Below are 27,403 nucleotides of genomic sequence, written 5' to 3' on the forward strand. Positions count from 1 at the left end.
GGCTGCAGGTCCCACAGGTTGCAGGCCGAGCAGAGAGTACAGCAGGGTACAGGAGCTGAGGAGCTGTACAGAGAATCAGCTGGCCAAAGCCACAAAGAGGCTATTGAGGACCAGCACGGCGGTCCAGCACTACCTACACCAGGAAACACTCCAAGACCAACGGTTTCCTCCACATCAGCTCTGAATAAACAGCAGCGGTAGGGGGGAAATATTTGTTTACAGGCTAACAAACAGCTCGAGAGGCGCTGATACGTTTACCCGCAGCTCTAATGACCCTCAGCCCACAATACAAAAACCTGTACCAATTCTTCCATCTTCTTCCATATGTTTTCCCTTCACTTAAAAATGATGAGTTTCTTAGATTTTCCCAATTAAAAAACCCTCTGGAATATAATCAAGAGGAAGATGGATGATCACAAACCATCAAACCACCAAACTGAACTGCTTGAAATTTTGCACCAGGAGTAAAGCAGCATAAAGTTATCCAAAAGCAGTGTGTAAGACTGGTGGAGGAGAACATGATGCCAAGATGCATGAAAAAAAAGCGTTATTCCACCAAATATTGATTTCTTTGCATTATTATTTGAGGTCTGAAAGCTCTGCATCTTTTTTATTGTTTATTATTTTAGCCGTTTCTCATTTTCTGTAATATTTGTATTTGTAATTTGGGAGAAATGTTGTCTGTAGTTTATAGAATAAAACAACAATGTTCATTTTACTCAAACATAAACCTATAAATAGCTAAATCAGATAAACTGATTCAGAAACTGAACTTAATTTTTTTCCAGAGCTGTATTTATCTACTGGAGACTTACTTAAAGGTTATATCTGTCCAGTATCATTTCTTTTACTTTAATCCTGGATATATGGAGATATTTGGAATGCATTACTATTAGTATAATGACATTCTGGATCACTGACTTCTGTTACAAATCTGATAAAATTCTCATATGTTTTAATATCTATTTTGTTTTGTCCTCATTTTTTTTTTAATTCAGTGTTTTTGTCATATCGCCAATAGTAGAGTATCGTTAACGCAAAGATACCATAAAATATCGGGATATTATTTTAGGGACATATCGCCCACCCCTAATACAGACTGTCCCCCACTGTCCTCCACTGTCTCTCTCTCTGTTTCTCACACACAGACACACAGACACACAAACACACTCACTGACAGACGCAGAGAAGTTATGATTCATTGTCAAATTATCACTGGAAGCCGTAGCAGTAATAGCTCATGGTACTTTTCAAGCCCATAATGCTCTGGGGAAATTAACAGCACGGCACTTCTCAAGGTGTTTCTTTCATGTGGAAATAAATGAGGCGCAGCCCTGCGCTCGCGGATTATCAGAGACGCTGATCAGAGCAGCAGAGCTGAGTTAGCAATACGCGTGTTAGCGCGGCGTTGTGTTAGCGTGGCGTTGTGTTAGCGTGGCGTTGTGTTAGCGCAGCGTTGTGTTAGCGTGGCGTTGTGTTAGCGCGGCGTTGTGTTAGCGCAGCGTTGTGTTAGCGTGGCGTTGTGTTAGCGTGGCGTTGTGTTAGCGCAGCGTTGTGTTAGCGTGGCGTTGTGTTAGCGCAGCGTTGTGTTAGCGCAGCGGCACTATAGGACGTTAACAGCAGATTCTTTTATTCAGTAATGAATTGATGTCTCTCCGGCTGCAGAATGCAAATTACACTTAACAAGGCTGATTCTCTCATACAGAGCTTTCACTGCTGAGCTGCTAACAGCTCTAAAAATTCAACACAACTGCATTATTTAACTTATTATCCCAATTCAGAATACAAACAACTTCAAATACACTGCCAGGCCAAAGACAAAAAGTGTACACCTGGATGTAAGGTGGTCTGCAGGTTTAGGTTCAGCAACAGTATGTGCTGAAAGAATGAGATCAGCTGACTACCTGAATATACTGAATATAGAGCAGGTTATTCCATCAATGGATTTTTTAAATTTCTTCATATCCCAAGATGAACAATATCAGGATTCATGGATCTGGAATAGTGAAAGAGTTCAGGATTCAGGGAGCATGAGATCATCATTTATCATTTTCACACATGGATTGAGAGAGAGTTCACCACAGAGTCCAGATCTTAACCTCGTTGAGAATCTTTGGGATGTGCTGGATGGAGAAGAGCTGCTTTGTGCAGCGGTTGGTCAGACTCTACCATCATCAATGCTGCTGCAAGATCATGGTGAAAAATTAATAAATGCAACACTGGATTAAAATTAAAATCTTGTGACGTTGCAGAAATGTATTGATACAATGCCACAGTGAATACATAAAGGCACAATTAAAGCTATATATTAGATATTAGAGTGTGTGACCTTTTTTTGGTCAGGCAGTATAGATAAATTGGAAGAAAAACAGGAGAAAAAAAATAAAAAATATAGCCGCAAGCGGCAATCATCGGGTTCAAGCACCAACTTGCACAATGGTGCCTACTGGAGCATTGAATGGTGATGTGTAAGAAGGTCTAATATGATTGGAGATGCCCTGTCACATTTAGAAATTATCACGTTTTTCACCTGTTATTAATGTTGAGCAGAGGCCTTTCAACCTGATCAGTGCTTAAATTCACATGTAAATCTAGTGAACTTTGTAGGATATTCATTAAGTGAGTTAGAACTAGTCAAAAGGTGTCTACATGTTATTGGTATTGATCAGGTGGCTTCAACCAGAATGTTCACAAAGTGGTATTCAGATTGACCTTTGAACCTTTGCAGAACAAGCTGAAATGTTTGACCAAACAAGTTTAAATTAACACAAAGGAGTGAATGTTCTGATATGACATGTAATTACGAAGTTATTATAAATCTAGTTCTGAATTAAATGGCGCTTCATCAAGCACCAACTAGCACAATGGTGCCTACTAGAGCATAGGATGGTGATGTGTAAGAAGGTCTAACACAATTGGAGACATTCTGTCACAATTAAAATTATCAAAAGTCTTTCACCTGTTATTAATGTTGAGAAGAGGCACAAAGGAGTGAATGTTCTGATATGACATGTAATGTCAAGTTATTCTTAATCTAGTTCTGTATTAAATGGCGCTTCATCAGAGTGATATTGTACAGAGGTCTTTAACATTGTGAGATTACAGCAAATACTGCAGAGTTACAGCAATTTAGGTTAGAAATTCCAAGGACGCACAGATTGCTTGATGCCTGGAGAGTATTGTATGTGAAATTTTCACAAATGTTTTTAATGAACATTTACCTAGAGACTCTACAGTGTGCAGCAAGACTGAAATGGAGGTGATAGGCCAAATATCCAGAGAGTAGTTTCAATATAGCTATTGTCAAACAATTAGCAATTATGAATGAACAAAGCACTTTTTAAACATAGTTGTATTGAGAAATTTGTCAGAGCCACTGTACTAAATATGGCAAAAACAATTAGATGTCAAAATAGTACAGCATGATTGACATATACTCGTTTTTTTGGAACAGCGCCCACCAGTGGGCGGATTGTTTCAGCACTTTGCAGGTCACTACAGTGTCTCCACCTGAACATAACTGCCAAATATCATCCAGATTGGGCAACATTCAGCCTGCCAAAATGTCTGCTGAATGCTGCTTGGCTGATGGTGTTCAGCCATGTTGATTGATTAAGTTGCCCTTTGAACATCCTTTAGAGGCTGTATGATAGATTCTGCATGCAAAGTTTCAACTTGCTAGGTTGCACAGTTGCTGAGAAACAGTGCTCCAAATTTACCTCTTGAAGTTAATGGGGCATATATCCGGAAGGACTAATTTGCATATGGCGGCCATATTGTTTACATATTTCAACTTTTTCTTAATGAATATTGAAGCGCATGCTCTCACGAGTGTTTTGATACCAAACATGCAAAAGTAGGTTTTGCATATTATGCAAATTAGCACAAAATCTATATAGACGGAAGTGCATGGTCCAAATTGGAAAGTTGTTGGTATTGACCCAAGGAATCCATCAAAAAAAGAATTTTGAATGTAGGTCTTATGGTTTTTGAGTTATTGAGAAAATTGTGAAAAATGAATTTCCTTGTTCATAGCGCCACCACTTGACCAATCGGTGCCATTTTTGTTGTCCACCGAGATGCACTGATCCTACATCTACCTACCAAGTTTCATTTCTCTATGACTTACGGTTTAGGCTGCACAACTGTTTTTACAGGAGAAAAAGAATAATAATAATAATAATAAGAAGAAGAAGAAGAAGAAAAATCTTAGTAAAAACAATAGGGTTCTACGCACCTTCGGTGCTTGAACCCTAATAAAAAGAAACAAGTGTAACTTGTTCGTGTTTTTATCTATAGAAAACAGCTAGTCTTACAAATACATAAACAACATAAACTGCCTATTTTAAAACTGCTGAACAAATTATCACATCATTTCCATATACATTTTACACAGTACTAACTGGTGGGGTATAGATTTCCATTGTTTTTTAGCTACTGTCACTTTTTCATCCTGTTCTTTGTCTTTCCTGTCTGTTTGTTTTCCCCACCATTCATTAGTGTTCCCACCTGTGTCTTATTTGTTACCCTGCTCCCTCATTATCTTCCCCAGGTGTTTCTTGTCCGTGTTTGTGTGTATATAGCCCCTTTGTTTCAGTCTTTCTTTGTCTGGCTTTGTGTTTCATGTTTTTTACTTTAGTCAGTTTGTTTAAGTCTACTTAAGTTACTTTTATTTATGTTGTTTTGTGTTTTTCAGTTTATCTATTTTGTCTTTCGTATTTCTCTCTGCCTCCTTGCTGCAACACTGTGACAGCTACATTTACATACAGCTTTAAAGCGACTCGGAACAAACCGTCCCTTTAAACTGTACTTATTTTTTAGACTTTTATTTTATGCATGAATTTGTTTAAGCAGCCACTTCCAGCCACTTCCTCTCATTCAGCACACCGGCCCTCAGTAACCAAGTGGCTCTCGCTGCTTTATGAATAACTACTTTTCACACAGACAGCAGAACTCCCACTGCTCAGATAATAGACCAACATTTCAGAGAGAGGAGGGCGCTGTCTTTAATTATTGATCTCCTGATGATAAAAGAGCAGGGAAGTCGAGAGGGAACAAAAAAAACGGAAAAGGGAAAAGAAAGGATGTGTGAAAGCGGAGAAAAAAGGCTTCAATACAGACTTTGCCACATTTTACAACAGGGAAGCGTGCCCGTGTTCTCACTTCAGGCCATATAAACACACACACACACACACACACACCAAACACACACCAAACACACACACACACACACACTGGCGTACTACCACCCTGCTGGATCTTACTCTCTACACAGAGCCAAACGGACGCACATGGTTATGGAAACATGGTGGAGGATTTTGGAGTTTGATCTCTTATGACTTCACACACCAATACCATAGCAACACACCCACGACGCCGGCTAACCGACGCTCGCGTAGCCAAGCCTGGATACAGCCTGGATGAATCTGTTTGACTTAACCAATATAATTCAAATCAGGCCACAATAATATCTCTTATATATTTCCCAGCTCAGCCCATCACTAAAACACTGTGACCAGCAGCACTGTCTGTTACACAACTCACTTCAGAGACTAATAAAAACATAAAAAAAACCTAAAACAAGTAAAAAAGAGGAGAACTGATGCATTTAATCAAGAGAGAATGGGGGAAAAGAAGATTCACAAAGAACAGAAACAGCACACAGAAACAGAAACCACTCTTCACTGTTTTAGTTCTCAGGAAAAAATAAAAATACATATGTCAAACATGTATAATAAGATGATAAATAATACAGAAGTCTTAAAAACAGGCCTAAACATAATACATAATCACTCTGACAGGGGCACGGAAAGCATTGTTACTACTAGGGCTGCACGATATCGGAAAAAAAAAATACATTGCAAATGTTTTTTTTCGATGATATATATATCGCGATATTAAACAATGCAGGGCCCATGCAGGTCACTAGCTCCGCCCCCACCTGCGCGCTCTCTGTCTCGTGTCTGGACCAATCAAGAGCAATCAAGAGTCAGCGCCGAGCTCAACTCAAACCCGAAGGAAAACAGCAAAACAACAGTAATCGGCCCTTTAATCAGCATTTAAATGTTTTTTAATAAGGTGAATAAGAGCGATTTCTGGTATTAAAAGTGTGAATTCAGCTGTAACTGGAAATATCTGTATTTCAGCAAAGCTGTGCTAAACTGAGGTGCACAGCTTTCCACACGTGCTCACGTTTACAAACACGTGCCCAACCATGTGGATGGAGGCTCCTCCTGGTGCTTCTCAGGCAGCAGCAGCCTGTCACTCACACAGACACAGAGACAGCGCTGTGTATCTACTTCTTGACTTCTTGTGTCAAGAATCAAAACATTGTGTATTGACAGTAATATAATTTTATTGCAATAATTTGTCCACAAAATATAATGACAGGAGTACTCCTGTAAAAAAAGCATAGAAAAATAAGACCTTTTCTAACATAAAAAAACGCTATTTTTTATACTCAGCAGAAAAGTATGATGGAACTGATTTAATGTGCTATTATACAAAACACTGCACATCTTCCAATGAGAGCACTGCACTTATAAACACTGCAATGATGATGCTAAAACAATATATTGTGCAGCTTCAGAGAGTTCCATCAAACATCTTACATGTCTATAATCTATTTATAATGAATAAATCCATCTCCAATACCTATTTCAGGGAAACAACATTAAAAGACATGCATGCACAGCTTCTGTTAAACTTTATAACCTTGAGGAAGTTCTACTGCAACAGCAGAAACACGTGTACGGACAAACATACTCAGATTAAAACTCTAAAAACACTCATGACTCTACTGAAGAGACTCCAGCTGCTGTGTTGTGAAGGAGGGATCAGGAAGAAGCTCCAGACTCTTCATACACACCAACATCCAGAACAGAAACCCCACGCAGATCACACACAGACACCCACACACCCAGAGCAGCGTGTGTGTTAGTGTGTGAGTGTGTGTGTGTGTGTTCCTTACCCATCAGTGCTGAGGAGGAGTGTGGGGAAGCCCTCTCTGGAACAGCCTGTCTGCCTCTCTCTCTCTTCCCGTCTCTCTCTTTACAGCAGAGCGACTCTGATCAGCACTGCTGTCTCTCAGTCTCCACCTCTCGCTCTCTCTTCTCTCTGTCGCTCTCGCGCTCTCCAGCTCTCTCTCACTCTCTCCCTCTCTCTCACGCTCTCTTAACACCCGCCCTCTTTCAGTGCACGCCCCACAATCCTCTCTCTCTCTCTCTCTCTCTCACTCTCTCTTTCTTTCTCTCTCTCTGTCTCTCTCTTTCTTTCTCTCTCTCTCTGTCTGTTGGTATCAGGGGGCTTGTCTATGACTGAAGGCTTACGTGAACTGTGTGTCCCACACTTACATATACAAGTACATCTCTCACACACACACACACACACACACACACACACACAAAGTCTTTCATAGTTCAACCTTAAAAGTATAAATGCAGTTTCCCTGTTTTTCATTTTTCATTTGTTTTGATGCTAAAAAAATAGAGTTTTCAAAAAAATTGCAAATATTTAAAATCTGTGTTCTGATGTTGACAATGAAATAAATAAATTAAATAAATCATTAAATTTGTGACAAAAATGTAAAGATATTCAGATTTTTATCTTTTTTTAAATGAAGACTATACATTAGGGCTGCAGCTGTTTAATATTTAAGAGTATTCTACTGAAAAATCATTTAATTAATCAATTGTTTTTGTTTCGTTAATAAGCTATTATAAATACAGATATGTCTGTGTATGCGATACCTGTCTAAATATCTCGAAACTTATATTAAAATGATACCATGGCAATAATAATAATAAAAAATCTAACTTGGAACTGCAAAAACATTATTTTAAATAATTTATTTGTGATCTGTGTGGTGTTTGGACGCTTTGAGGAATTTACACGATAGATTATAGAGTGTAGAGTCGACTTAATGAGCAAATCGGTTCACGAATCGAGTGCAAATTAGAATCAATGATTCAAAACTTTGTTCTTAAAGTCCATGTGTAAATATAAGGCTCTGAGCTGGTGTAAACATAAACACAGACGACACAGAGCTCTCCTCAGACAACGGATTATACTTCAGATAATAATAATGCTTCAAGTTTACGTAAAAGTTATGCTTATTATTGAGTGTTTTTCACCCCTACTGTACACAAAACATATTAATATAAAATAAAATTCTTATAATGTCTTATAATAAACACATGCAGTAAATGGGCAGCACCGAGACACTGCCGTATTTAATCTGATTCTAGAGCACTCCAGACGCTCTCGAGAACACCAGCAGAGTGTTGCTTTTAAACAGAGATAGCCCTGGCAACCCTGTGCTCTTACACCAGTGAGACCAGCTTCAGTTCAGTCCAGCTCCTCATTTCTCTTTAGGGTTCAGTTTAAACCATAGTTTAGTGTTCAGACACAAAATATTGCAATATATATATACAGTATTTGTGTAAAATGTAGTAAAATTTTGCTTACCATGCATTTTTCATGATCAGTGACGGGTCTGTTTTTCTCAGCTTGTCCAGAAAAACCTTTTTTGATGATTCAAAAAGTGAAAACAGTTGCATTAAATGTGCATGCTATTTCCTCTTTTTTATTTATTTCTCCCCAATTTTCAAGGCCAATTACCCAACCCACTCATTAGGATTAGTGATGCCCCAACACCAGGAGCGTTAAGAAGACTAGAACACGCCTCCTCCGATACATGTGAAGTCAGACTCCGCCTCTTTTTGAACTGCTGTTGATGCTGTAGCATTGCCGAGTAGCATCACACCGCTAACGCTCGGAGGAAAGCATATAGAAACAGCGACTGGGTTCTGATACATCAGCTCACAGACTCAGACTTGTGCTGATCCACATCACCCTAGGAGTGATAAAGGGGGAATGAGCGCCATCTACTGTACCCACCTACAGAAAGAGCAAGACCAATTCTGCTCTCTCAGGGCTCCGGTAGCTGATGGCAAGCTGCATGACTGGAATTCGAACCAGCAATCTTGCACCAAAATCATGATAATGTATCACGATAAGATAAATGTTAAAATCAAGTCAAATTTATTTATATCTAGAGCATATTTAAAAACCACAATGCAATGAAAATTGCTTTGTAACCTTTTGACTATTAGTCGACTACCAAAAGAATCATAAGTTGCAGCCCTAGTGGAGACATGCCAATTAAAGCTTTAAAATCAATTTTATCACAGTATTACAGTAACTGTACACATATATTTAGGAAAACTATCCTTCAGTATATCAGCTTTGGACGCTCGATTCTGACAGACTCGTTTTGTGCCCAGCTCTAACAGGCCAGAGGGAATCGGCTGAGTGTGATTGGGCAGGTTGTTTAAACTGAGGCGACAGGAATCGATAGCTATTGCTAATCAATATCAGGAGAGCACAGGGCGCTGCGCTAAAGACACGCTGCTTTATCTTCTCCCTGTTGGGACGTGCTGCCGATACGTGAGCGGGCGGCGCGCTCAGACTCAGACGTATTTAATGCTGCTCTAAAGCTCTTCAGACATTCTCTAGGACACAACAACCTGAGCGTTGCTCTCAAACACGGATGTAGCCCTGGCAACCCTGTTCTTCACACAACTGTGACATCTTTCAGTTCATTCAGCTTTTAGGGGGGCTATAGCCCCCCCTGTAAACAGCCACTCACTGCCATACTGCTTCCATTCTCTACAGATACCTGAGTTTACACACTGCTGTGATCGGAGAGGACCTGGCAACAGAGCACACAGAGCTACAGAGCTTTAAATAGCAGCGCAGCCATTCAGCCCAATGCACAAAAACACACGTCATTCATACAGTGCATATAGTACTACTCACTGCCCAGTAACTGCTTCATCTAGAATTATTCTTATATACAGTTTCTTGAAAAATTATTTGCTCCCTTACAGATTTCTCTTGATTTTGCATTTTTTTCATACTTATTTTTTTCAGATTATCAAACAAACTTTAATATTAGAAACATATAACCTCACTAAATATAAAAATCATTATAATTTTTTTTATAAGGAAAAAGAAAAACTATCCAAACCAATCTATCCCTTGTGAAAAAGTGTTTGAAAAACACTTATTAGGTTATTAGGTTTAGGATAGTTAGGCAAAAATGCTTTTTTCACACAGGACTAGATTGCTTTGGATAGTTTTTTTACCTTAAAAAAATAATAAATACAATTATTGTTTAAAAGTCGTATCTTTGTATGATGAAATCTGTAGGGGGGAAATACATTTTTACGCCACTGTTTGATATATAAATATATAATTTTTACCTAAGATGTTGATAAAGGTTACATTATTGTTGCATAAAGTGAAATTTGATAGGTAACATTGAGTTGTATGATACTTTTTTTTTTAGTTGTAAAAGTTTGCTTTATATAAAAGTATATAAAATAAATATATTTAGGCGTAAAGGCAGCAGAGCTACATGACTTTCTAAAATGCATCTCCAGTGTCTCCAGCTCTCAAAACAGCACTGTAAGAGACCCCTCCAACATCTGGATCGCTCTTTTCTCTCCAACATCTGGAGCGGCGTGTGAGCAGGTCAGCGGCGTGTCAGAAATGACGGCACGGGGCTTATCTCTCCCATCTGCCCTGTCGAGCCGCTCTGACGTCAAAGCCCACCTCAGGTTTACAGAGATGAAGCCGATAAGAGACACGTTCCACTTCCCAAAAAAAAAAAAAAGCCAACGATGCAACACGGTCCTCCAACCACCAACCAACCACCCCCACCTCCACCTCCATCTCCACCCCCCGCATGAGTGCTGCAGAGTTTACCCGCCCGCTGCTGGAGCTGCGCTTACGTAACCCGTCCCTGCGTCCGGACACGTTTCACGCTCCTAATAACGGCTTCTTGGACCAGGTTAGCGCCGAGCGCTGCCAAGAGAACAGCGCGCAGACAGCGGCTCTGATAAGAACCGTGTTGGGACTAGAGCGCCACATTAAACACTGCCTGACTTCTCATAAACTCTGACCAGACAAAACAAACAAACACACAAACAAATGCTTTTGTTTGCGGAGGAGCTGCAGCCAATTCCCACAGGATGGAGTTATGGAGGTTATCCACTGCTTTCAAAACGAAACTGTGACGAAGAAAAAACTCCCAAAAATCCTCAAAACTGCACATGAATGGAAGCTGATTACAGATTTACACAGTTTATACATGTGTAATAACTCTGCTAAGTGCAGTTCAGCTACTGACCTAGTCTTAGAGTCTCTGTAAAAAAACGCCAAATCCACCGGAGATCCTATTTAAACCTATAGTTACTTACACACACAGAGGTGGGTAGTCTAGGTCCAAAATGTAGGAAAGTAGGAGTCCAGGCAGTTGGAACAAAACCCTGGGGTGGATTTTTACTTTTAACTAGTGTAAACAAAACCGTTCTAAACCTATACAGCTACCTATCTCAATTGCTTTCAAAACGAAACTGTGAACTCCCAAAACTGCACATGAACTGAAGCTGATTACATATTTACAGTTTATTCCTTACGCTGTATTAACACTGCTCTGTCGTGTCAACGCACATAAACGCACTGCCCTGCGTTTTTTTTTTTAATTTCAAAATTTTACCCCATTTTCTCCCAATTGACATGGTCAATTAGAACTCCCCCTAGCAATAATGATGAACCCCAACACCAGGAGGGTTAAGAAGACTAGCACATGTGAAGTCAGACTCATGCAGCATTTCCGAGTAGCATCACAGCGCTAACGCTCGGAGGAAAGCACAGCGACTCGGTTCTGATACATCAGCTCACAGAGGCAGCCTTGTGCTGATCCACATCACCCTAGGAGTGATGAGCGGAAAGAGAGAGCGCCATCTACTGTACTGTACCCACCCAGAGAGAGCAAGGCCAATTGTGCTCTCTCATGGCTCTGGGAGGTGATGGCAAGCTGCATAAACAGGATTCAAACCGGCAGGATTCAAACAGGATTCAAATCTTCTGATCATAGTGCCGGCGCCTGGACCACCTGGAGCCCCCACAAATGTACATATTTATAAATATAAAAGTTTTATTGAGCTTCATATCACTGTGTAATGAGCATATTAGAGCATATAGGCTAACAAAGGCAAACTTCTCCAACTAAAATATATATTAATACTTTCAAAACCCACCAGAGACCCCAACAATCTTGAAAGCCTTCTTCCACGCTGTATTACTCTGATCAGAGTCGCTGTAAATCAGCAGGAATTGATCATAAAGGACAGGGAGGCCTGAAACCGGGTGATTCTGTAGTTGTGTGAGCAGAGCCTGTTTATACAGAGTCCACCCACACAAAACTCACTTTCTGTGACTTTAATGAAAAATAAATGCTGTTTTAATGTAAAACAGTGACCAGAGGCACTCCTGTACTGTTGTACTACTACTACTCATTCACTATTCACTATCGGACACTGTCTACAATATATACATTGACCTATATGTCCAGATATTTATGAGTCTGTGGGCAGGCAGAAAGAGACAGAAGGGCATATGAATAAATAATGCTGTTAGCTAGCTCTCTTTCTGTTTCTCTCAGAAACACACACACACACACACACACACGTCAGCTCAACTACTACTGTACTTTAATTTTTCTGTTGTTACGGGAAAACAAAAGACAAACCACAACAAACCCTGCTACCCAAAGATGAAAAAACATGCTCTGAATGTGTAACTAATGTTTTATTAATAATTTATATAATTTATCTGCTGCTATTTATGAACCTATAAGATAGGATTTCTGCTCTTGCTCATGAATATTGATACATGCAAACATATCGCCTCTGATTGGCTAACAGCACTGCGACACCAGGAGGAAGCGAGATGAACATTTTTACACTAATAACCGTCTTTACAATGTTATATGTTACTTTACAACATGTGTAATAAAGCCCTGCTAAGTGCAGTTCAGCCTATACTGACCTAGTCTTAGAGTCTCTGTAAAAAAACGCCAAATCCACCGGAGATCCTATTTCAACCTATAGTTACTTACACACAGAAGTACACAACTCAGGGTTTTACTTTTAACTAGTGTAAACAGAACTGTTCTAAACACACACCTACCTATCTCAATTGTACTTGGCTGGTGGTGTTTTTCCTCCATAGACTAATTCTAACCATTTGATTCTTAGCTCTGAATTACTGGGTAAATCATATATAAAACACTGATGTATTATTCGCACAAATAACACAGGAATGAACTGCATGCTGTTTCTAGCGCTGTTAGCTCCTCCTATCTGACGAGACGGCGTCGCCGCCCCGCTTCAGCTCTGCCTGTGGGCGGTCCCGAGCCGAGGTGGGCGGGGCCATGAATACTAATTCACTGGTTGACGTAGACACGATGCTTTTCCTGATCGACTCACTTTTCTGAATATTTTCTTTTTTTACTAGCTGCTGCAGACAATGAGGACGAGGTTGAGGAAGAGTTTCATCATGTGCAGCATCATATACAAATGCATATATCTGCATATTCAATTCTAGTTCAGGTTTTGTTTTTAGAGTGTATTAGCTATTTCAACATACCGGTACATGTATTTGTTAAGAAAATACAAGTTTCTGCAGGAAGCTCTACTGGATATGAATTTAAATGAGCGTCTATAAATTAATAAATTGGCTCTGACCATGAGAAGATTTACAGGTTCTCCAGCGGTTCAGGAAAGGTTAAGCTCCTCAGATCATTGGCTATGGTCTGCAGTAATTGGATGTTAAATCTCGGATCTGGAATATCTAAAGCATTTCCCTGTAAAATCACTAGTTTCTCTGGAACGATGGCCATTTGCTTACATAACAACAGCACTGCTCTCCGGCCCAAAACAGCCACTTTCTGCAGCCAAACAATAACAAGTTCATATGATGGCTGCCAGTTTAATAGCCTGAGAATGTGTAGCACTCTGTTTTTTAACGTTTCTTCCTATTTATTCCTCTCTCTCTCTCTCTCTCTCTCTCTCTCTCTCGTTCTCTGCTCAGGCCCAGGTTATGAGCCGTACTGTGCCCTGAGCTGTCGATTCATATTACTTGGCTATTTTAGTCAGACAATGCCGGGCGCTGTGGTTTAATGTCTGCGATCTGTTATGATCTCTGTGCGTCTGATGCTCGGGCCGCTGCTTGTTAGACTAATGGATGCTGGAAGGAGCCGGGAGGAGGGGAGCCGGGATCCTGTGTCCGATATCGTTTACAGCCGAGCAACAAGAGAAAAAGAGAAAAGAAGGCAGGAAAAGAACAAGTGGTGCAACTGTTGAGCAAGCGGCGTTATTAGAAGCAGTGGAATAAATTCTGTAGAGACAGCACTGAAGGACTTTTCCTGAAAATGTACTTTTTTCGTTTAAAATCTATTGACCATACCCACGTTGCTATGGTAATTTTCCATCTGCCTTTTTGTTGCGATGCTCATTGCCACCTTACACCCCACCAACAGCCTATTTTTACATCTTGTGCCAACACCGATTAAAGGAGTAAAGCAGCATAAAGTTATCCAAAAGCAGTGTGTAAAACTGGTGGAGGAGAACATGATGATGCCAAGATGCATGAAAAACTGATTTCTGCACCAAATATTGATTATTTCTGAACTCTTAAAACTTTATGAATATGAACTTTTTTGTTTTCTTTGCATTATTTGAAGTCTGAAAGCTCTGCATCTTTTTTCTTATTTCAGCCATTTCTCATTTTCTGTAAATAAATGCTCTAAATGACAATATTTTTATTTGGAAAACGTTTGTATACATAAAAAAAAGTTATAATATAGATTTTCAGTTTGATGTATAATTCTATAATAACTACAAATAAAACTATGAGTCCTGTCACTGTCTGTCTGCCAGCCATGGACTCAAATACTCCAGAAACAAACTCCATTTCCCATAATACAGCTGTGCTCAACTCTCCAGACATGCTGGATCACATGACTCATCTGTGTTCCGGTTCACCCTCCTACTGATTGTACACACCTGGACCCAGCACTATAAATCTCTCTCTCTTTCTCTCTCTTACACACCTTCTATACTTGCATAGCTCTTCTACCTAGCGTTGCCTTAGCCCAATCTTTTTTCTAGCCCAATCTTTGCTTTGTTTGACTTCTCTTATCTGTTTAAGTCTGCATTTAATAAACCTCAAAATTTTTTATTGTATCTTCGCTTGTCTGTCCCGTGTTTGGCTCCTGTAACAATGAGACATTAGGCTAGAATAAAACTGCCAACACACACAGTTGGACATTAAACACGAGAGCTTACAGTGATGAGATGTGTTTATAAAAACATGTGATTATGTGGACAGAGGTGGCGGATGTATCTCAGCAGCGTAGGGGAGCAGACAGGTCAGAACAAGACCCACTGTACCAGACGCCTGCTGGAACAGCATCTACCCACGAGCTGGAGACAACCCGGAGACATCTGTCCTACCTGCACGTCCCCCACCCTGCTCAAATCTGTCCATCTCCACATGGACATGGATATGGATCAGTCTGAGGGATGAGATGTGCTGGAACCCTGCGACCGTGTCAGTGTGGACACGCTGCTTCCTGAGTGCAAACGAGGTCCGAGACTACAGCTCATACCGCCGACCTATCACCACTCAGTATGTTCAGCACTTCCGGGTCAGCGCTGCCTCATAAAGGCATTAGCAGCAGTTGTACAGCATGTGCACGAGCCTGACCAGACCCAGAACGACGACTGCAGAACAACAAAGTGTTGATTGGAGAGAAACAAAAGAATATCAAACTCAGTTATCATTTCCTCGTCCAAGAAACGCGTACAAAACCAACGTAGACTGCATTACCGCACGGTTGACTGAGCGGTTACTCTATTTGGGACTGAGGATAAAGCAGTAGTGGCCTGGGATGGCTTATTGCGTAATCTGAGGGTCGTACACTACTGCCTGATACCAGATATGAGAGATTCAATTGAGCATGAAGGTACACAGGTTCCATATTGGGTCCTATAATAGTTCCTCCAAAAAAAAATGGAATATAATCGAAATTCAGTTAAAAATGTGAAACTCATATATTATATAGATGTAATAAACACAGAGTGATCTATTTTAAGCGCTTATTTATTTTATTGTTGATGATATTGAAGCTCACAGGCAATGAAAACCCAAATGTAGTTTTTGTGATGTGATGATTATGTTTTTTATATATATAAAAAAGCTGTTTTTGAGTGCTGACCCAATACGTCTGTACATTGTAAGTTAGAACTGTGCAAAAAGACATTCGTAAGCCATCACGAGAATTTTCTCTAAGAAAAAGCTTAAGAAATACATAACTTACAACGTTTTTAAGAATGTTCCTAATTTCGAAGTTCTTAGCCTTAAGAACAATTTGGGAAATGCACCCTTGTTTTATATTCCTCCTCACCTGAGTACTTATTACATTTGCCTGTTTCACATTACCTCTGCTTGTATATACACGTTAAATTTGTTTTGCCAAAATTGTTTGTGATTGTGCTCTAGTTTACATCCAACTCCATAGCTACCATCCTCTTTAATATTTTACATCCATGATGACTGGTTTAATAGACAAACCTACTGTAAAAAAAAAGAAACCAATACTGAAGAGATAGAAGATGAAAAGCACAAAATGCGTATGAACTAAATAAACAGCAAAATCACCAAAAACTACAATCCAAAACTACAATAAAAAAAAACTACATCACTACAAAAAAACTAACTATTACTGAGAGAAATCATCTAATTTTAAGGCAAGACATCTTATTTGTTTTCTCTGATAAGATTTTTTGTGTTACTAAGCAAGATTATTTTTATTTTTTATTATTAAGGATCTTATTAATGATCTTAATCGCTGTTATTTTGTTATATTTTCACCTTATTTTACACACATCACAAGTGAAGTTATTCTGATTCTTGTGTCCAAATTTAAGCTAAATATCAGTGATTTTTGCTTGATTTAAATCTTTTTTAAGCTTATTTTAAGAAATGTTACTAAGAAAAAATGCTTACACCATTGGCTGTTTTTTTTGTTCAATAAAATCATTTACGCCTCAATTCAGACATATTTTGTCTAGTTTTTGCCACTGGATTTGGTGGCAGTGATGGTGCTCCACCTGCGCAGGTGTTTCTCATAAAAGAGAGGTTTTACTTTCACATCACCTTTCCCCATGGTATTTCTTGTGTTGGTGATTTCTGAGTTTTTTCCTGATTTATGAGTGGATGGCACAGCGTGTTGACATAGAGACCTCCTAAAATAAACCACGGCTCAGTGAGGGCCGGCATAATTACAGATAAACATACGTAATTATGCTGCATTAGCCATGTGATTTACACAGGCAGGGTCATTACAACACCCTGTCACTGCTGTCAGTGTTACATTGAGCTAATTTACACTGAATTTAATTACATAAAATTAAATAAACGACAAGATTAGACACGTGTCTGATCTCTCCTTCTGGTTTCACAGGAACACAGACACATATATAACCCCAAATCAGGGAAGGTTTTTTACTTTTACTTTCACTTTTATTTGATTGCAGACAGTATGAACTCAAGCTATTTCTTGATTTGTCTTCTCAACTTCATTTAATTTATTAATGCAATTAATTAAGCCCTGTAACAGCTGAGATAGGGATATTCAACATACTCAAACATAAAGTAACCAAAACTTTAATTCTTAAAAAAAAAAAAATCTTTCAAAGTCAAACGAGTGCTGGACTTTAATCTACACAGATTTCTCTCCTGAAAATCGTTTATTTGGGTGAGTAAAGCTCTATTGTTTATTTACAGTAAGCTTAGATTTCCACAATTTTGACTGAAATGGACAAAAATAGAGGCCACCACACTAACCTAGCAACAACACAGAGCTTACAGCGCAGCTACAAACAGAGCAGCAGTGAAACTATTTTACCTGTCTATAACCAAACAGATTGTATTTTCTCCTCCTCTTTAACTCTTAATTATTATTGCTTAAATATAATATAATTTAATATAATATAATATAATTATATTCTTATACTGGAGCAAATCACTGCCAGATTGCATCAAGCAAAAGCAGCCACTATTCGACAGTGGTCCAATGCTGTTGGTTTTGTCAAGGGCAGAGGTGAAAAAAGTCCTGAAAAATTGTAATTAAGTAAAAGTACCTTTACTTTGCTAAAATTTTACTCAAGTAAAAGTAAAAGTACCCATCTAAAAATCTACTGGAGTAAAGTAAAAAGTACTCAATTTAAAATGTACTTTGAGTAAAAGTTACATAATTACTTTTAACTATTTGATGTAAAAAAGTAAAAACATAATTAAAAAAAAAAAAAGGTTTTAATGAACTATTATTCCACATAATAATTTGGACCTCTTAGGCAGTATTTGTTCAGACCACCCCATAAATCAAGTGGCATAGGTTTCTATGATCCATTATTTTTCTTTACTATTAATAAATTATGGTCATATAGGTGACTATAAACTGTAATTTTATTGTTTTACAGTTAGTTGTTTTTTTTAACTTGCCATTGCTCTGCTTTAACTGCTATTTACATGTTTTTTAACATTTAAGCAGATTGTTTAATGATAAAAGTACTTAAACCACATGCTTTCACAGGTTTGATGTGGAAGTTTTTAAGATGACAGCTCTGTCCGACGGAGCACATTTTGTATTGCATGAGAACGTTATTGCCTTGTTATTCTACGCGCGAGCATCCGTGACAATTTTTTTTTAATTCAGACAATTGTTTTTTTCCCCCAGCATTTTATTTTTACTCATAACGGTGAGTTTTCCAATGTAGCTTGAAAAAAATGTTTGTTTGAAAAAAAAAATATATATTAAAAAATATATGATATAATATAATTTAATAATATTTTATTACTATGTTATAAACCCGTTGTCTCCCTAAGATTTGGCGTCTCCAGTGTTTAAGGTGCTGAACTGCAAGCAAAATCCACTTTTTGGGTGGGTTACTTGTTCATTCGTGAGCAAGTTTATGTCGTACTTTAGTTATGTAAAGGGTTGGGGAACATTTTATAATTAACAATCAATCTTAAGTACCAGGAAATAAAGTCTTTAGCTTTTGGAAGCTTTTGGGAAACCAACCACAGATACAGTTATTATATTAATAAAGTTGGAAGCGCATGATGTGAAGAATTTTAACAACTAAAAGGAAAAGTCCTGCAGTATTGTAAAGGATGGATAGAGGGATGAACGCAGGACGAGTGGAGGAAGGAAAGAGTGAGTGGTGGTAGAGCAGTAGAGCAGATGGAAGCGGGCGAGGCCGCGCTGCTGAAACCGTCTTCATGCTGGCGTTTTGAAATGCTAATGTAAAATCTTTCATTAGCATGGGGCTCCAGTTCCAGCCTCCCCAAACCCTTTCCCCCCTCCATCTCCACCCTCATACCCCCCTCATACCCCCCTTATACCCCCCCCAGCCCAGCCTAGCACTTAAGACCTCATCTATAATTCAGTGTGCTAAATAAAGGCGTTACGATGAGATGAAATGAATACACCAGGCCTGTTCACTCCGTTTCTGAATAAAGCTTTTTAAAAGCACGAGTCGCTGTGGTTACAACTCCTCATCCGTCTCTTTTCTCTTAAATAAAAGCTGTTAACTTACCTTTATCACACTCAACGTGTGATAGATGTGATGAGAGAAATCAGCATTACATCACAAATACACTACACCCAAGAAGAAAGGAAAAAACAAAATAAATAACCCGTGTTGTCAGGGTCGCGCTCCAATACACTACTGCTGCTGCCCCGGCTAGTGAATTAGAACGTGGCCAGGAAAAAAAAAATCCTTATAAAGAGATCGAAAGCCCGCGAACGGGTGGAAAAAACACGAGAACGAGCGAAAACGAGACAGGGGAGGAATGTAAACAAAAGCTCACCAGAGAAGCATTTTATTATTATCTTTTTTCTTTATTGCTCACAGGCCAGATGTTTCATGCTTGCAGGCCACATCAGTCACAAATAGACTAACCGCTCAGTCAACCGTCCGGATAATGAAGTCTACATTGGTTTTGTACACATTTCTTGAAAGAAAAAACAAGAACTGTGTTTCTGTGTTTGACATTCTTTTGTTTGTTTTTTTATTTTTTAGTGAGTTTAGGATTTCATTTTCCAGCAGGACTTGGCGCACTGCCCACACTGCCCGCCAAAAGTACCAATTGATCTTATATAACGTTCCAATTTTCAGATTTTCTGAATTTTCTGATTTTTTAGGGGGTTTTCGTTGGCTGAATTACAAAAAAAAAAATAAAGTAACTTTTTAATGATACTCTATTTTTTTTATACTTCTATACTTCCACCTACTAAGTAATGAATGTCGATACTTTTATTTAAATTTTACTAATTTATTATTGTAGTTTATTGTTAATTACTCTGTTTCTCAGTTAGAAACAGCAGGGCCTGAGGAGGAAGCATGAAGACTTGCTTTAGTTGCTTACCTGTGGGAATGTGGTCAAAGGCTGACGGCTTCAGAAGCTCCACAGGCTGCTCCATCTGCGAATCTGTGCAGGAGGAAACAGAGAGAGAGAGAGAAAGAGAGTTAGAGCTCACCTTCATTCAAAACGATAAATAAAACGATAAATAAGAGTCTCTCTCTCTCTCTCTTACAGGCTGGAGAAACGCTCTTCCTGAGTTTTTTTTAAGAATTTTGATTGGAACGAGTGGAAGTTTGAATGCTAATGAGGGGACAGGAAGAAAGACAGTGGAGGACTAAAGCATCACAAAGGCTAATCAAGCGGAGGAGAGGAGACGGATCAATAAAAGAACGCATGGTCTGATAGAAAACAGCACATGTCCACAGAGCGGCGGCGGCAGCAGCAGCAGCAACACTGCCCCCTCTCCTCTTCCTGCTCCTCCTGCTCCCGCTGCTGCCGCTGCAGACCAGGCACCACCGTGGTAATTACTATCAGAACATGAAAAGGCTTTCATGGTCCCCCAGCAGCCCCAGCGCAGCAAGACTTGGCTATAAATAACCCAGAGAGAGAGAGAAAGAAGGAGAGAGGGAGGGAGAGAGGGAGAGAGCGGGCGAGATACAGAGAGAGAGAGACGAAAAGAGAGAGAGAGAAACAGAGGAGAGCATCAGTATGCAAGGAGGCATACAGACCAAGCTGCACAATCAGTCCCTTTCCAATAACACAAAGTGTGCGAGATTCCAGCTCCAGCTTCCTCTGTTAAAATAACCTCCTCTCTTCTCCTCCGCAGGGTCTCCTCTCTCCATCTGTTTATCCACCTCACTCTTCTTAATGCACGGCGAGAACGTGAAAAAAAGTGGAGCAGGAATAAAGCTAAAAAAAAGAAAAGAAAAAGGAAAGAAAAGAAAAGGAGGAGAAAACTTCTCGTCCTCCTCCTCCCAGGGCTCCACATGCTCTACCCCAGCTCTATTTTAGAGAATTATCACAGGACGCCTGATCCCTGAGCAAACACGGCTCTAATTAGCCCCCCGATAATAAAGAGTACTGCATGCATTAGTGAGCAGAAGTGCATGTGTGTGTGTGTGTGCGTCTCTATTTTTAGCAGCACGCCATCCAGGGGCTGCCTTTGTCTCAAATCAGCCGCCGTCTGCTCATCCTTGAAGGTAAACCCGGATTTGTGCTGCTGCTGAAGTTGAACTGATGCTGAGAGTCAGTGTGTGCAGGATTTAGAACAGCTTGGCTGTGGAGTACAGTACACTAGCAGAGCTAATACTAGGCGATACAATATAGTATCAATACATTACACGATACAGGGCTTACAATTTAATATATCGTGATATATATTGCGATACTGTAAGCAATAGGCACTAATGCGTGCTGCGAGGGATGGTCGATCCTCTTTTTGACTTTGAGGCTCGAGACCATGACATAATTTTGATCGATTTCGATGAAATATAGAAATCTTGACACCCCTACATGATAGCGATGAAAGTCTGACTGTTGGCGTCTGTCTAGGTTGTATTCAGTCAGTGGAGCTCCTGTGTTTTCTGTTGCCAAGATAAACAAGCAAAACTCCAGAAATGTACCTGAACACACCTCATTTCCAGAACACCACACCCTTCAGTGTAGATATATTCAGACACACTTTTACTATTTAAACAATGCAGTTTTTCATATAAGAAGAACTAAGAAGGAAGTAGTTACTCACTCCTTTATTAGTCTCACATACTCACATAGGTCTACTTCAAATTTCAAAGTGGAAAAGTATGAGGTATCGACCCATATGAAAAAGTTTATATATCAGCATCAGTATCAGAACAGCAAAAGTCAGATCAGTGCATCCCTAATTTTAACTGCACTCATTTGCATCCTAAGCCCTATCCTAAGACCTTTCTTACAGGGGAAGAATTGCAAATGTGAAGAGGCTGGAGAACAGCGGCGCACTTCATTCAAGCCGGCCGTGCACAAAGAGGAGAGAGAGGCCAATTAATCCGGGGCTGAAACCTACCCAGGTGCTGCTCTGCAGGGATTTGCATGGGAAATGTAGTGTACTGGTCTGCGCTCAGGGACTGAGCAGGGTTCAAAATTGATATGTGCAATTGATATGCAGCGGTTTCCAGCACCAAGAAGGGAGCAGGGTCCACTTTGCATGACCATACTTATTTAAACAATGACCCGCGGCCGTCTGAAAGCTGGAAGATGTAACTCGAGCCCTGTGTCACAGACTGTGCAGATCCATGACCAGCAAACCACAGCTCCATAAAACACAATCAGATTTGTGTAAGAATGGAAATGATGGGAATGATGGGCCCTGTCATTTTAGTGGCATGCAAACTGTATGTAGAGAAACCAAGCGGATGCTGCTGCTTTCTGCCAGTGGAGAAACTATTTAAACAGATGTATCCTATTACAAAAACAAAGAAAAAACACATCACATTTAGTGGTTAATTTTACTACTCCAGAGCAATTTCAATAAATCATTAGGGTATCTGCTTCCCTCTGCGCTGAGCTGACTGGACTGTGTTTTCTTTATTACTTATACACCGATAAGAGAGTGTTTTTTAATTTGATTATTTGATTATTACTAATTTAACACCGACCCAGGAACTAGTAGCTACTAAATTTTAACATTAAATAATTTAAATACATATACAGCTCTGGAAAATATTAAGAGAGCACTTCAGTTTCTGAATCAGTTTCTCTGATTTAGCTATTTATAGGTATATTTTTGTGTGTAAAATAAACATTGTAGTTTTATTCTATAAACTACAGACAATTTCTTTCAAATTCCAAATATTTTTATTTTATTTAGAGCATTTATTCGCAGTAAATGAGAAATGGCTGAAATAACAAAAAGCAAGAAGCAGAGCTTTCAGACCTTAAATAATAATAATTATGCAAAGAAAACAAGTTCATATTCATAAAGTTTTAAGAGTTCAGAAATCAATATTTGGTGGAATAACACATTTGTGGTTTTTAATCACAGTTTTTTATGCATCTTGGCATCATGTTCTCCTCCACCAGTCTTATACACTGCTTTTGGATAACTTTATGCCAAAAAATTCAAGCAGTTCAGTTTGGTGGTTTGATGGTCTGTGATCATCCATCTTCCTCTTGATTATATTCCAGAGGTTTCTCAATAAAAGCTTTAATATTAACCTCACATGCATTATGCATTAGTTAGCTGTTACTGGTTTAGACACAATATATGGATTTTGATGCAGTTAGTAAGACCAGCAAGACACCTATGACTACTCTGAAGGGGTTAAACTGATGCTCCCGCCACCATGCTTCACAGTAGAGATGGTTGGTGTGCTTGTGGTGATGTGCAATCTTTGTTGTCCACCAAACACAGTATCTAGTCTGATGCCTAAAGGCCAAATATTAGTCTAATTAGACTAAAAAAACTCTATTTTCAGTCAATTTTAGAGTTTAATTCTCTTTGCAATAAAATTTGACTGGTAAGGAACTAGATCCTCTCCCATCTCCCACTGCAGCTGCTGGAACCTGAACTCCATCAGAATAGTCCTAATTGTCTTGTTGAACAACTAAAAATGGGCTTTCAATCATAATTCATGAGAAAGTTTGTCATTTTAATTCTTTGTGAAATAATAACATAAATATGCAACTTTTTAACTATTTTCTGCTTTTTTAAAAACTTATTTCTGAGTGAGACCACCTCAGTTTTAGGTCCTGAATTTAATCTACATGCATATAAAAGCATTACATATAATAAGCTCACAGTCTTCTACTATATATGATTTGTCTTTGACTCACCTATTCGCTAATTTTCCTGTCAGACATCATGTCTCTTCCCATTTCTTGCTGTCTCTTCTCACCCTTCTAATCAGCTCTTCGGTTGTCACTTTGAATTAAATGCCCCGTCAAAAAGCCTTTTATTACACAGCACTATGATCACCTAATGCCAATTGACACCCTTTCAATTAGCAAAACTCGATCAGCCTCAGAGCTCTGAGAGTAACTGATATTATATTATCAAATACTATGACTGTAAATTAATTTATTAAAATTATCTTGTTTTATATTCAGTTATTATATGAACACATTAGAAAAGAACAGTAAATACTATTGAAATATATATATATATATATATATATATATATGTATATAGGCGTATCACCAACCCTAGAGTATCACTCTAGTGAAGAATGCTGGGATACATACTGTATATGGCAATACATATAATTTTTAAATGTAGAGTACAATCATTAAATGCATAATTATGCATTAAACCTGATTCTCTATATAGTATAAGCACTGTGATTTTACTTATCTTCAGTTCTATAGTAATAAAGCCCAACATATCCATCAGGTAGTAAAATTCGCAAACAGAGTCTGACAAATGAGACCAGAATCTGAGTACAATTAACCTATTCATTTGGCAGGTCCATATCCATGTTCTTTTTTGCCTTATCTGACTCAAATATATATTTTTGTAGAATGTGTAACACTAACACATCTCATTAAGGAAAGAGAGTAAAGTCTTTTAACCTCACTAACCAGATACACCTCTCAAGAGGGCACACACAGCAACACAGTAGAGCTAACAAACACCACTATTCACACCAAGTGAACAGCAGTAACAGTGGGAAACATGTGCCATCACCTTGTTTGCTGAGTATAATATGGGAAACTCGCTAGTTATGGAGTATAAACCACATTAGCCACCAAAAAAACATGACCGATGCTAAGTTATGACATCTAGTTCCCTCCTTAATTAATGATGTATTTGGCTGATATAGAGTACAAAAGTAAAGATGATTCGCGATTAAAATCAGCCCATTTCTATGGATTTCCATGTCATTTTTGTAGCTTATAGGATGAGACATTTATCCCGCAAAACTTCACAGTGTCTAAACGCACCCAGAGGGAGAGGAACTTCAGTATCTGCTCCAAAAGCATTGCAGTGTCATGATAAGTGTCACCAGCTCACTGTAGCCAAGTCTGATAAACCGGACAGTCAGCCTCCAGAGGCCGAGCCAGACTGCAGAACTAACGCTGTGGTACAGCCGGCTCACACACTCTCTCCTCCACTTCCACTGAGTATTTCTGCCTAATTAAATCATATAAATTAAGTCATACAGTGTAGTTTAATGTTAAACAACTATTACAGAAAGAATAGAGCTACACTGTGTTGACAAAGCATGAGAAATTAGAAAAATCTTCTGATTTAAACGGAAAATTAAACAATAAGAATATCTTAGAGCATCATTCACTATCGCTTAAATCCTTACTGCACATTAATGTACTGTATTTTTCATACTATAAAGCACACTGGATTATAAAACGCACCAGATTATTAATATACGTCCATTTTTTGGCCTATTTTCATACATAAGGCGCACCGCATTATAAGGTGCATTATGCGACACTAGTAAGGAATAGGGGTGTCGCAAGGTCTCGTCGCTTCTTAAAAAATATATATATATATATATTTTAAAGTCAAATGAGCGCTGGAAGTTAATCTACACAGAGCCTATGAACAGTGAGTGGCAAAAGAGCTAGCTAGTGCTTACCATGGTTTGCGGTTAACGCTAATGCTGCTCCAGCAGTGCTAGTCAGAGTTAGCAGCAGGCTATAAGCCAATAATACTTCACTCTGAACTGCTAAAAAGCTAGTACGTAGCGCGGTTAATGGCTAATGCTAATACTGCTTCATCCTTGGTGATTGAGAAACTTTACTGAAACTCCTGTACAGCTCTGTACTTCAGTGGAGTGATTTTTTAATTTTTTTTGGAAAATTAAGTGATTTAAACTGCGTCTTATAATCCAAAAAATATGAAATATATACTCTCACATACTATATATACTCATTGACAAAACTAGGATAATGCTCATCCACACACAGCAAGGGTTTATTACCTATTAAAGCAACACTTCCTTCATTTATCACTAATTAAGCATTTATTAATGTATGTAATGTATAAAGTTCAATTCTATTCCAACAGCTCCAACTTGTGTGTTTTTATTTTTGTTTTACTGTTAATTACTGTATTTTGCCATAGTGGTGTTACAGATATTGTAATTTTTGGTTCATATCACCACCATTGTAAAAGAAACTTAGGTCTTTAAACATCTGTACATCAGACCACTGTGAATAACTTTCCTCACATCTTATTAAATGATAAAGAAATGCTAAAAATCTATATCGTCAGTAGTATTGAACCCGGAAAGCTTTGTTTTTTAAGCTTTTTGATTTACAGGTGAGGAGCTGAACGATAAGGAAGCAAGAGCTGCACCTGCTGTAGCCACGGGCCGAAAGACTGGACTAGAAACCAGAAAATAACAAATTAAGGGCAGCGAGAAGCTAAACATAGACACTGGAGGCAGCCGGAGCCACGCTGTAGGTCACCTTGCCTCTCAGTGAATGTGGCTGAGGCAAAACTGCAGTTTCTCTGAAACACTCCCACACAAAAGCTTCCAAACAGGCATTTGAAGCGTTTATCTTTACACAGAAAGCTTCAGCATACAGCCTGCATTAACTCAGGCAAACCATTTATAAACCACAATCTATTTACATGTTCGCCTTAAGGTGATGAGTAGCAGCTATATTTATTTATTTACACTGAAAACAGAACAAATCTAGTGTACTATGAGAGCTCAGGTGAGCTCTGGAAGCTTCAGTTCCTGAATCAGTTTCTCTGATTTTGCTATTTATAGGTTTATGTTTGAGTAAAATGAACATTGTTGTTTTATTCTATAAACTACAGACAACATTTCTCCTAAATTACAAATAAAATATTCTCATTTAGAGCATTTATTTACAGAAAGTGAGAAATGGCTGAAATAACAGATTTCAGACCTCAAATAATGCAAATAATAATGCAAAGAAAACAAGTTCATATTCATGAAGTTTTAAGAGTTCAGAAATAATCAATATTTGGTGGAATAACCCTGGTTGGTTTTTAATCACAGTTTTTTTTCATGCATCTTGGCATCATGTTCTCCTCCACCAGTCTTACACACTGCTTTTGGATAACTTTGACACTACTGGCTCAAAAATTCAAGCAGTAATCTTTTCCGCAATATCCAGGAATAAAAATGCCTTTTTTGTCTAATTTTAT

At 38.7% G+C, this 27,403-nt stretch overlaps 1 protein-coding gene across 3 annotated transcripts in view; it reads right to left on the minus strand.

The window, feature by feature from the left end:
- LOC103041643 (histone deacetylase 4) overlaps nt 1-27,403 on the minus strand; it is an 86,490-nt gene that overhangs the window by 44,588 nt on the left and 14,499 nt on the right. For 2 of the 3 annotated variants that reach the window (XM_022675348.2, XM_022675347.2), the window contains exon 3: nt 20,347-20,409. In XM_022675348.2, the coding sequence (XP_022531069.2) occupies nt 20,347-20,409 (63 nt within the window). Of the gene's footprint in view, nt 1-6,970; nt 7,141-20,346; nt 20,410-27,403 lie in introns of those variants that run through there. The other variant, XM_022675349.2, reaches the window with a different exon arrangement.

This window comes from Astyanax mexicanus, chromosome 5 (assembly GCF_023375975.1).
Source record: "Astyanax mexicanus isolate ESR-SI-001 chromosome 5, AstMex3_surface, whole genome shotgun sequence".
Lineage (NCBI taxonomy): Eukaryota > Metazoa > Chordata > Actinopteri > Characiformes > Acestrorhamphidae > Astyanax > Astyanax mexicanus.